The sequence below is a fragment of the Gasterosteus aculeatus genome, chromosome 1 (genome assembly GCF_964276395.1).
Source record: "Gasterosteus aculeatus chromosome 1, fGasAcu3.hap1.1, whole genome shotgun sequence".
In the NCBI taxonomy this organism is placed as follows: Eukaryota; Metazoa; Chordata; class Actinopteri; order Perciformes; family Gasterosteidae; genus Gasterosteus; species Gasterosteus aculeatus.
The window spans coordinates 2,606,383-2,619,243 of record NC_135688.1 but is presented as its reverse complement, the minus strand read 5'-3'; the positions used below and the strand labels follow the sequence as shown (position 1 = coordinate 2,619,243).

The 12,861-nt window shown below is 45.5% G+C and overlaps 1 protein-coding gene across 1 annotated transcript; it reads right to left on the bottom strand.

Annotated features, from left to right (window-relative positions):
* Positions 1-6,865: 6,865 nt before the first annotated feature.
* foxl2a (forkhead box L2a) lies at positions 6,866-9,004 on the bottom strand. The gene has a single exon (XM_040191291.2). The coding sequence runs from the start codon at positions 8,878-8,880 to the stop codon at positions 7,768-7,770; it is 1,113 nt and encodes a 370-aa protein (XP_040047225.2). The 5' UTR covers positions 8,881-9,004; the 3' UTR covers positions 6,866-7,767.
* Positions 9,005-12,861: the final 3,857 nt, after the last annotated feature.

The window sequence follows — 12,861 nt, the reverse complement described above, 5'->3', positions numbered from 1 at the left end:
AGTGAACGCTTTTTCTTCTTCAAAATAAACCACCGTGTATTTTTATTTACATGATATCAACTATTCTAGTTTAGTTTAATATTGTTGTGTAATAGTTTTCAATACAAATCACGCAAAGAAACGAGTGCACCTAAAATAGTCACCCATAGATTGGAAGAACCTACACATTTTGCAAATAATAATATATTTTGTAACATAACATACGGTTACATATGCATTGATTCACAGCAACATTAAACGGTCTGACTTTATTCCTATTTTCAATAGAAAAGTGTCTGCTCGTACACTGTGAGGCCTTTATTGTGAAGGCTACGTTTCCGGTCTGCTGGTTCTCTGAGGTGTGCCGCGTTCAGCCGGCTTTCTTCCATTGACCAACATACCACTTAAGTTATGAGTTATTTTGGCAAATAAATGTTTCCTGATTCCTGATTCCTGATGAGCAGTGGTTTCACCCGGAAACATAATGTTTTTGAGCCTCCTAAGAACACAAACAGAATGACAATTCAGGCCATTACAGCCTCCTAACGGCACGAGGCCGTTTACTCTTAATACGTCCCTTTAGTCGGTCACCAAAATAAAAGCATGAAAAACGCCTTCGAGATAATCCTGCGTTTTTACGGTTGCTACGTTCTCGTCAAAGGATGAGCGTTCCTGCCCCCTGGTGTTCGAATGAGTTAATACATCGCATAGGTACCAAAACATACTTTTGGTTGTCATGGTTACTTCTAACTATTGCTTTGAACAGACAGAAGGGCAAACGAGGCCATTTAATAATGTTAACCAAAACAAATACACATATACTCTAAAAAATATCCTCTATAAAATATTGAATTCAACAACAGTTTCCACATATGTCATATTTTGATTAAAAGCACAAGTTAACAACGGCGCTTATTTTATTTTTTACTGAGTTATCTATTTTCTGTCAACCTGATAGTTATCAGTTTGACATTCTTTGGTTCTTTTTGCCATAGTTGTGCCAATAAACTTCTTGCAAAATCTTCAATTTCGGGTCGACAACAGCAGCAGCCTTGTTCACGCCACCAGGGGGCGGCAGAGAGCCACACTGGACACTTCTATGTGGGGGAATCTCACGTGAAGATCCGACAATAACCGTTAGTGTGAGTACATCTGGGGGACTTCTTTGGAAAAATAAATCGAAAAAGCCATTCCCAATGCGACTGCTTTCGATGGCAGATGATAGTGGGGGTTGTTTGGCTACTGCGCCTGGTTAGGGCACCATGGAAACCTTAAGGGGCCCGGAGGAGTCCCACTGGGGCTCCAGGTCACGACCACACTGTCAAAAACGTATTTATTCCTTTAATGTTGCATTCAAACAATCTACTCAAACAATCTCCTCACGCCACATGAGACACAAGGCTAAGTCATGAGCTCCGACCTGCTGGTGGGCAGCCCCCCCCCCCTTTCCCACAGCGTTATCACTGTCTGAAATTTGCTCAAAGGGAGCAGCCCAATGCAGCGTTTTAGTCCAGCATGCTTCCATTACAGCTCCTCTTATTCGATTAAATGCCCCCCCTCCCCCCCAAACCCCACACTGTGAATAATCTCTTCACAGATGAGGAGCGTGTAACGCGAAGCACGTTGAACTTGAAAGGGTCGGCTCATGTGAATGCGTGTGATTATGGATATCAAAATACCACCGTTTGTTTAATTGTGAGGCCTTGCCATGAGGTATGTAATTGCTTGAGAGGAATATACCTGTAACTTTGTGGGGCTTTGTGGGGAGGGGGTCAGGCCTCGGGGTCAACTTCCTGTTTCGCTACGATCCAGCCAATGGAGGCCTACTTTATAAAATACCTCATCGCGCGCCAACCAATAAAATAGCACACAATTGATGGAGGGCTATTACAACAGAGGGCCACGTGTGAGTGAATCATCCCGTAACACTAATTGAATGATGTGTCGTTACGTCCGTGGGTGTGATTCGTACCCTCATCGGGTTGCAGCGCTGTTGTGAAATTTGAGGAACCCTCATTGTAAATAAGAGGGCGTTTGCTGGGGTGGTTTTGTTGGTGAAATAAGCTCAGTGTTTGGCATTCACATCCGGAGGAGGTCAAATTCCTGTTACAGATTCTGCAGTGATTCGGAGTCTCTCTCTCTCGGTATCCTGCAGAAGACGGTTCGTCTGGTTTATTATTTATAACTTACAGTATGACAAGAACAGGTGCTGCCCTCCTCCCTCCTTAATGACCGCGTTGGGAATTCGGCCTCATCTTTGATTGATTGGATGTGAACAGAGAGGTTATGCTTAATAGCTTCTTGTTTCCAAAAGCCTGCGGAAGTTTTTTAAAAGGGCGAGAAAAAGGAAAGGCGTTTTTTTTTTTTATATAAATAGACTCCATCAGCGCAGCAATGGGAAGAAAAAAAAATACTCTGCCATGCACTTCAAACCCGACAAAGCAATTTGCCGCTCATAATCAGGAAAGAGGAAACATTTTCATCGCATTTCCCTTTTCTTCTTTTTAAAGCTTAAACTGGTCACTTCCGCCGTTTCCACTGCAGGATGCTGATTACTCCATTGTGTGTTTTCTTCGGGATCATAATTGCAAAATGGACATTAACATATTTATATAAAGAAATCATCATGCACTGACCTCCGTTTACCCTGCAGCGATTATAAAACAATACTACATGCGTGATGATTTCTTTTCCACCTAGAATAGACGATGGTGCGTGCGTGCGTATTTATGGTCCTGCTATACTTCCAGACATTTTGATGACCCCCCCACTGTTGACCAGAGGTTCAGCTATAACAAACGGCGCAGTTCCTATTTAGAAATGATTATGTCACTATTTTGGCATATTAAGGAATTATTGCATTGTCGGCTATTGTTTCACGCGCGTTGTCATCGAGATGGGAATCAGCGGACCGCGATGAAAACATCACGTAGATCACCGAGACGAGCAGGAGATTCACCAGAGGACGCTTCTCTGAAAATAAACACCGCTATTTGGAGTCGCGGGGTGCAAATGGCGCGTATTGTGCAAGCGGGGAGAACAAACATGCGAGAGAGGAACATGAAAAAATAATAACAATTGCCGGATCCGTCCGTGAATCAAATCTCTGCAGATGTATACCAAACAGTGGTGACCCCCGCCCCCCCCCCGGACTCTCCTTTTTCAATGGGCTCGCACTGATGAGCTCAAACATCAGCGACATGTGGCAGGAATTCAATTGTGTGCGAGCGTTTTTTTTCTTCTTCCTGGGGGAGGGAAACCTACTAACCCGCGCGTCGCATCGCCGGCACCCCGTCGAGCGTGCGTGCGTGCGTGCGCGTTAGGGGCCAGTGCAGAGTCCAGGTGTGCGCAACTGGTGCGCGCATGCGTACGTGTGTCTTCAGGTCTGTGCGACGTCGCAGCAGCAGCAGCAGCAGCAGCAGCGAGGGGCCAAAGCGTCCCCATGCGCCACAATGCGTTGACCTCCTTCGTCTTGTTTGTTATAATCTGTCATCTCTGAGAGCACAACAAAGGACACAATCACGGTGGCTCAGCCCGCGCGCGCCGGAAAGAGACGAACGAAAGCGGAAACGCACATTTCCACTTCGAGAAATGAACAGCAGCATTTATTCCTGCATCTGGAGTGTATAGGAGCTGAAGTCGTCACAGTATGGCCATAAATATGACTATTATTAAGCTCGTATATTAAAAACAATATATATCTTCCTAACGTTTGCATTTAAATAAGGAATCAAAAACAACTATGGTCGTTGAAATATGACGTATGTAGTAAATAATATTTGAATAGAGGGTTAAATATAGTTCCTAGAAACCACGTGCTCATCGCCAGCGTACATTTGCGAAGCGGGCCGTTGGAGCCGTGACCCCCGGCGGGCCTTATCTCTGTCAGCCCCGGGGACATCCTGTATGCGGGCCCATTGTTCGCGGCCCACCGGCCCCACTCGAGACCTCTGCACACCTGCTGCCTCACACGGCCCACGCGTTCACTTTTTTCAGGCCTTTTTTTTACCGGGAGAAGGGGGACCCGAGGTTTTAAAAAAGAGAAACTGCGCACTTGTGTATTTTCACGTGTCTCCTGAAAAACTAGGTTTAAACAAATTAAATTAAGCAAATTCTCCCACCACGAATAACGCATTACCAAGCTGGGACTAAGGAAAAGGTAAATGTATTAATTAAACGTCATGTTTTTATTTTTTTTTATCAAAATGCAAAAGAAAACGTCAAATTTATGAATTAACACGACGCATCCCGTCTCTCTATCGTAGTTTGCGGCTGCTGACGCTCTCCGAAAACACACGTTCTTGTAAAAACGCTGCTATTTATTATTTCTGAGGAGTGTTTAGAACACACTTGCCTTTCAAACGCGCCCTTATCTGCTCGCTGTTTACAAAACATTAATGTGAGGAAGCAGAGGACGTTCACAGCTACATTTCTGCCCCCCCCCCCCCCCCCCGCACACCGGACGGGAGTCGCGGTGCTGCTCCGGTGGCGGGTTCCTGCTCCCCCGCCGGCTGGTGAGGAACGAGCCGATCCGTCCCGACGGCCGCGGGGCTCCTCGGCTCTTTGCCTGGATTCATCCAGATGTTTATATTCCAGCGGTGTTTGCACGCCGATCTTGTGATGGCTGAACCGGTTCTGTCTTTTAATCTCTTATTTCGCTTTAAAACACAGGCCGCCATGTGCCGTGAAAACTAAAAGATCGTGAGCCTCGTCCTTTGAATTATGAAAATATATTATTAAATTATGGCCACGTCGGGAACAATATTTTTTCATTTAATTGTAGAGACATTTTATTGTTCATATCCATCAACTTTTCTAAAATAACCCTTAAATGTATCATTTATTTCGTATTAAACGACTTAGCATGGCTTGCAAAACACACACACACACACACACACACACACACACACACACACACACACACACACACACACACACACACACACACACACACAGCCCCCCGGCCCCTCCACACACACTTAAACAACTGGGAACTTAAATATGTCTGTCAAATCCCTTAATTATAATAACAATTATTAGAAGTAATGTATCCATAATGATCTGTAAATGGATTCCTCCCCTCAGCCTTCTTTTTTCCTCCTTGTTAAGGGGGGTGTTCCTGTCCTGATGAGGGTCCCGGGAGGATGTCTCATGTGTACACATTGTAAAGCCCTCTGGGGCAAATTTGTGATTTTGGGCTACACAAAAAAAAATTGAATTCCAAAAATGATTGTGTATGATATTTCTTTCTACGACAGTCCCTTTGAATAAATCCCCGTATTATTAGTATTTACTGCACACTCCTTTACTTGACTTAAGTGGAGCCGTTTTAAAGGGTGGAAATCTTGAACTCTGCAGACTTGTGTATCACACGCACACGCACTGAAACATTTCAAATGGTGTTTCGTGTCAAATAAAATACCACTGCAGCAAATAAGACGGGATTCTGAAACGACGGTTCGCAAACCTCATTAATATTCCACAATTTCTCCAAATCGTCGGCCCATTGACATCACGTGTGTGTGTGTGTGTTTTTAAGAGATGATGAGTCAGTGTTTGGGGCGCATCATGGCCGACGCGCTCCTGAGACCCCGCTGGTCTCCCAATCTAATAAAGAAAGGCGCATTGGATGAAGTCATATTCTGTACAAACGGTCACACTTAAAATAAAATAAAACAGTATCAACTCGGTGTGTCATTGTTGTGAGAGCAGCCCTTATATGTAAAAGTGAGCAGCAGACGGCGGGTCGGGTCTGTCTTTGGATTAAAGGCGTCTCCTGACGGCCATATTTCAGCAAATCTGTCCATTTGTGTTCATGTGCGTGTTTGTGATGTCTCCTTGTATTATTGCGACGTGGTGACGGCTCTGCATCGACGATTTTATTACTCTTCACTGTTGATCTGATCTGTTTTATTTTGCGGCAGGTTACCGGCTTTAACGTTTTAAAATTGTCTGTTTAGCGTCGCTCAAACTCAAGAAAGAATCCTTTAAAATACGGATTACTTCATGATATGGAAAGTGTTTTAATAGTGCTGCCGCTGCTGCTTCTTGTTGTTGTATTTATGAAAGTAGCGTTAATGAATTCTTCAATTACATTGAGAAGTACAAAATACTTTGGATTGAAGAAGAGGTGTTATATAAAATTGTCAGACATGTGTGTTTTTAGTTATTTCTTTAGTTAAGTTTAGCGAAAGTGAGCCGTTAAAAAAACGATTAAACCACTGAGCCCGACGACCACAGCCGTATTCATGTTGTAGTTATTACCATTTATGTTCAATATTGATTGGAGAAAAAAATAAACATCTTGTGATCATATAGGACGGTTAAAGAAAAAATACCTATTTATGAATGATGCATACGGCATGTTTTTGTAGCCTTTTGTAGAACATAAATAACTAAAATAAATAACTAAAATAACTAAAACAGACACTAATTATCAATGTCGCTGCTAATGCACACTTATTATTAATGTGGTGGAAGAAGACTACTTTATTATCCATCATTATTATTATTATATTTCTATTCTTAATTTTGTGTTATTATTGTTATTTTTTTAATTCTAAATTGTATTTCCATGTAATCCCAAAGTTGAAATAAAACAAAGTGGCAATAATTGGAATAAACGAGCTACTGATTAAATATATACAATAATTTTTCCAAGGGAGACGTTTGGACTTTATCAGAAGAATAAATGCAGAGACAAATATCAAAGCCCTCCACGATGGATTACTGTGAGATTATGATTTTTTTGGCAGTTCGGAACCAACTGCAAAGAATATTAAGTTAAGAATGACGTACTTTTTTTATGCATCGCCCTCACAGGGTTGTGGGATGCTGCTTAGCGGTTATCACAGCCTAAAGCATAAAAACATTGTTTCATGACCACTTTTTTACTTTAAGAAATACAAGTTTATTAAGAAATTCACAAACCTAGAAAAGAATGAAAAGTGCTAATTAAAACGAAACATGGCCCCAAGATGAATGAGACAATAAAGCTAATCACGTTTATAAAAAAATAAAAATAATAATACTAATCACAAAGATTAACAAAAACCTGGCACTGGCTGGCGTCTTATATATATCATACACGTGGGATCAATGAATTGAATGAGAAAACCCTGAATTGTATTGCTGGCGGTCTGGATCTCTCCCCACACGTTCACCCTTTAACCCAACAGAGTTCGCGCAGCAGGTGAGGTTTCGCCGTGCAGGCCTTGCTCAGTGCAAGTTAAGAGGGCCAAATTGAGCTCTGATTCAATAACACACTAAAAGCACTGACATAATTAGGTCATTTCATGTCCCCGTTTCATTTGGCAACAGTCGGGATAAGCCGTGCGTAAAGCTGAGAGAAATCATTACGCATGCGAAAAAAGACACAGCGTCGGCGATGTCAGCAATGTACGTGCCCGTGAAAATGCACGTTTTCATCAAAAGGCACACGTGTGACAACACTGCCGAGCTACGGCCATCAGTCCGAGATTAATGCAGGCGCGCACGAAATGGCTCCCAGAGGTTGTGCTACCCGGTGCGTCCCGGGGACTTTTTTCTCCCCCCCGATTCCATCCAGCAAAACTCTTTCCACATCGATAGCGCGTAAATCTCCATCGGCACGCACGGATGTCAGCTGGACCAACGCACGCTCGTCGAGAACGGTCCCCATCAGAGAACAAAAAAAAATACTCTCGGTTCTGTTTTTGAAATCACGGGAATTTACTCTTCTTCCTCTCGAGACTCCTCATTATTTTTTTAATTTTTTTTTTTTTTAAACGGAGACAATTTCGGTAAACTTCAAATATCAATCCTCGTGTGTAGCGCCGAGTGTTTGGTCTCGTGTTCCCAGTAAGAGCAGTGCATCATCGAGAGCTCCGCCGGCTGACGGGAGCAAGCGAACTGGAGGCCCGCTCCGTTGCCGGAGGAGACCGGAGGCGGGGCCGCCGTGGCCGGGCTCAGCTGCTGGGAGTGGTGGGGGTGCGCGGGGTGGTGATGGTGACCCATGCCGTTGTAAGAGTTCACCATGCCGGGGAGCGCCATGCTCTGCACCCGGGAGTAAGGGTTGTACGAGGGCGGCGCCGACAGCCCCTTCACGTTCACCGGACTCACGTTGCCGCCGCCCATCTGACAGGACGTGTAGGGCATCGGGGCGGGCGGCTGGCCTAGCGACCACGAGTTGTTCATGAAGCTGGACTGCAGGTACTTGGGCGGGGGCAGGTAGCCGTAGCCGTCTCCCCCGAACAACGACTTGCCCGGCTGGAAGTGCGTCGGCGGAGGTCTGAACGGCCGCTTCATCCGGCGCCGTCTCCTGTAGTTCCCCTTCTCGAACATGTCCTCGCAGGCCGCGTCGAGTGTCCAGTAGTTGCCCTTTCTCTCCCCGCCGCCCTCCCGCGGGACCTTAATGAAGCATTCGTTGAGACTCAGGTTGTGCCTGATGCTGTTCTGCCAACCCTTTTTGTTTTTCTCGTAAAAGGGGAACTTGGTGATGATGTACTGGTAAATACCGGACAGAGTGAGCCGCTTCTCGGAGCTCTCCCGGATCGCCATGGCGATGAGGGCGACGTAGGAGTACGGCGGCTTCTGGGACGGGTCCGCTTTCTCCGGGACCTTCTCCTGCACCGGCTCCTCTTTGGGTCGCTCCTTCTCCTTCGCGGCGTTGCTGTCGTGGATCATCAGGGTCATTGCGTCATCCTCCGGGTTCTGGTAAGTGGCCATCATTGCGCGCGTCAAAACAAAGCCCAAAGTCCAAAACGAGGAGTTAAACGCAAACGCGTGTAGGGCGCTGGTGAGCTCGGTGTGCAGCGGGCAATGATTGCGTTGCGGAACCTCGGGACGCACCGCGGAGTCAAAGCTGTATTCCAAAACTGCGCACGGCGAGAGCGCTTTATTTTGCGGCTCAGACGGTGACATGCACCAGACCTTCCTCTCTCTCTCTCTCTCTCTCTCTCTCTCTCTCTCTCTCTCTCTCTCTTCAACCAGGATTTCTCTAAACTGGTTTCTGGTGAAGGCGCAACCCAAGTTGTGGGTTGCGAGCCAGTAAGCCCAACCCTCTCCTCCCCTTTCTTTCTTTCTTTTTTTTTTTTTTTTTTTCACGTTCACTGGTCGGACTCCAACGCGACGTCGTGCGTCGTTGCCCTGTGCGTGTTTGAGTTCCGCCTACAGTGAATTAAATGATTCTCTGTTGAATTTTGTATTTATTTTTACACTTATTAAAAGTAGTTTGGGATAAACAAAGCCAGTGAGAAACGTTCGGTGCTGGAACTGTATCATTTCAATATTTATCTAAATTAAAATGCATACAAGGCCATTAGACAAACATTACAATTGAGCTGCAAAGCAAATAAGCCTTTTAATAAATAAAGAGAGAATGTATTGACTGGTTGATTATTGTTGTGATAGTTTGCTTGCTCCACTAAAATATCACCCAATATCAGGAAATATGCATCTTTAAAATTGTTTGCAGGTTGTATTTTAGGATGTATCATATGTTAAATGTAAAGTGGACTAACAGTTGTTTCCACAACTGACGTGTAGTCAAATGGAGCTCCCACTTCCTCTTCACGGACACCGAAGACCGCACAATTGCGGACATTCTGGATAGATAGTGCTGCTTAATGATCTCGCGCGGGGGAGGTGGGGTGGCCGTGCACGCAGATGGAGGTATACATTTCTCCGGGGGCCACCCATGAGGGTCCCCTCGGCTCTCCCTGTGTTTCCGTGCCCTGGGAGTCGGTGCAGGTGGAGCAGCATTGGCGTGTGTGTCATCACCCGTCACCCGGTGCAGCAGCAGCAGCTGAACCGCGCCGAGAGCCAAACCGTCTCTCATCGCGCAATTAACGCACGCTGGCGCCTCCGAGCGCCGCAGCGCCGCGTCGGTTCTTCTTTCGCGGTGTTTTTTTTTAAAGTAAAAGTATTTTTCCTTCATAAAACGGAGAGCGTTTTAACCGGGAATATTAACACCGCTGTTCTGCAAATATAGACGTCTCGGCTGCAGCATCACATCGTGAATCAACGCAGCTGTTAAACGACACACGAGGAAAACCAGGAATTTGTGGAAAAATGATTAAAAAATAATTTTGGAGCAATTATAAAAATATTGCGTCGTTCCATGCTTGTTCATGACAGAAGACACGTGGACATTAGAGTTGGTTGGACTAGAGAGACCTGTTTGTTTGTATTGGACAAAATCATTGTTACGGTGGTTTGCAACTAAATTTGTCAAAAACAGAAAAACAAGGTTAATCAAGCAGTAGACCACAAATTAGCCCCTTGGCATAAGTCTACACCATGGTGAGTCTTTTATTGGTGCAGAGAGAAGGTTTGTGGTCTTCTTCTCTGACCTTCCAGAGCGGCACGTTTAAATGTCATATCTGTTTGCGTGATTATCATAATCTGGATTAAAGTAATACAATATTTCTAAATATAACAATAAAGGGATTTAAATTGTTATAAATAAACGTCAATTTATCATCTTTCTCGATTTGCAGAGAGCTAAATCATTCAGTGAGGCAGCAGCCACATTCGGAGTGAAAAAGGTCACAATTAACTTTATTTAACTTAAATTAATCACAACGGGCCGCGAAGCCACCGCGTGCTCTCCGTCTGTAGAACGAAGGTAACAACGAGTCAGAAATAACATCATCAATAACGCGTTCGTGAACAACGGGGCCTAAAACCGAGCGTCACGTGACTCACTGTGCTTTGTACCTGACGGTGTCTGCATGTCCCCCCCCCACCCACCCCCACCCATCCCCACCCCCGGCTCCTCCTCCTTCATTACCTGCCACCGCCCCGCGCGTGAGATGCCGCGGTGCACGCGCGTCGCGTCACAACAACAACAACAACAGCAGCAAGAGAAAGTCGCATGTGGACGATCCGTAAACACAACAAGGAGCCTGAAACTCGAACCGCCGGTCGGCTTCAGTGAGGCGCTGAGGAATGTCGACTTAACGGACGGGCTCCGTCTCCTCGGCGGGGTCTTTTGTTTTAGGCAATAAACAAATATTCGATTAATCAAACAAATAGACGGAGGAGGACAAAGCGGCTCCGGGCTGCAGGTAATAGCTGGAATGTGCTCAGTGTGCCACAGGGTGATGTGGGCCCTTGGATGGAAATGTGTCCCGCAGCCACCGTTTGTTTTACGACAATTCATTATAATATTCTCGCCGTGGTAAAAACGACATATGTAGTTATTCATGATTTCCTACTTGCAGTGAAGCTTTTCCTTTCGGTGTATTTAGACTGAAGCAGCGGGGCGGTGGCTGGAGATGATCGCAGGGAACGTTCTCCCGGTCTTTGATAAATCTACATCCTCTAAATTCTCCAAGACGTGTCAAATAATCGCTCCAAATTAACAAAACAAAAAAAAAAAAGAGGATGAAACTTCTCCCGCGCCTCCTGAACAACGCGCCTTCGCGTTCCTGCACGTCGGGTGTGACATTGTGTCCGCGCGTCCGTCGGGCCGGACCGAGGAGCCCACACTGGACCTGATGTCACGTGAAAGAGTTGGAATTCCTGTCCTCGTGCGCTTCCTGCCCCCGCGGGTTCGGGACTAGGATGTTTATGATAGCGCGTGCGCGTGGAATGCGGCGGACGGATCCACCGGGTCAGGTCGGGACCGGCACCCCCCCCCCTCCTCCCCCTCTAACCCTCTTCCCCCTCCCGGGAAGGAGAGCCTTCAGTCGGGCTCCAGTGACAGCGAACCGGTAAGAGAGCAACAATTTATAATTTAATAATTTATTCCGTCCATTTGTTATTATCGCCATCATTATGTTATGATCATCATAAGACGATTTTTATTAATTGCACAAACAAACGCAATAATGCCAATGCAGCTCTATTAAAACAAACAATTATGATTATAATACTTTTTTATTTATTTTATTTATAGCCGGAGTGGGATGTCTAAATCAACTTCCTATAATAATTACTATCCTGTACAAATGATAAGTTAATAAGAAGTTAATATATCCAAATAAAAGTCCTTGATGAAAGTGAGTGAGATTAATTGAGCATTTAAATGGAACAATGGTTCATTCATTGGAGCGTTGAGGAGAGTTTGGTAGTCGTGGTGGGGGTGTGGGGGTGTGGGGGGGGGGGTGAAGGGATGAGGTGGAGAGGAAGAAGAAGAAGAAGGATGTACCCTCAGCCCTCATGCAGCGTCTCCAACATGGCTCCTTTTCCTCTGAGAGAGAAGAGAGACACAGAGCAAATAAACAACGAACACCAGATTCCACCCCACTGCTTTACCCTTCGTGGATTGAGGTCTTGGGAAGGGATGGTGATGAGGATTGGTGGAGGGGGGGGGCATGAACACGGGTATTCTCACTTATTAGTGTGCATTTATATGCTTAGAATAAAAAGTCTTATTAAGGGCGACGTCGGGCGGGTGTTTAACGGTTCGCTGTCCATGCCCTCTCCTTCAGACACTCAGATCACTATGCGTGACCCCCCCCCCCCCCCCCCCCCCCCCCCGTCACCACCTACCGTCCCCGTCATTAGCTCCGGTGCAGAGGGTGATGTGTGTTTCTTTACATCTGTGTGGCCCGGCTTGTTTACGTTTGTTATCGGCTGCAGGAAGCTTATGGAGCTGCACGGCCTGCAGGAACTCCTCGGACACGGACGTGTAGTCCATTCAAAAAATAACAACAAGGCCCCGAATTCGGCTTTAGGAAATCATGCATGCACTTTAAATCTTTTGGAAAGGTTATATAACAAAACAAACAAAATAAACCCAGAAAGAAACAAGAAAATAACTCGCACGCTTCACTTTCAACCGCTTTTTATTACTTCCTTTAACAAAAAACAAAACAATTATAAACTTGTTTGCGGACTCTGCTTCGACCCTTTGGTGCATGAAGTGAAAAATACAGTAAGCATGCGTGTCGATTA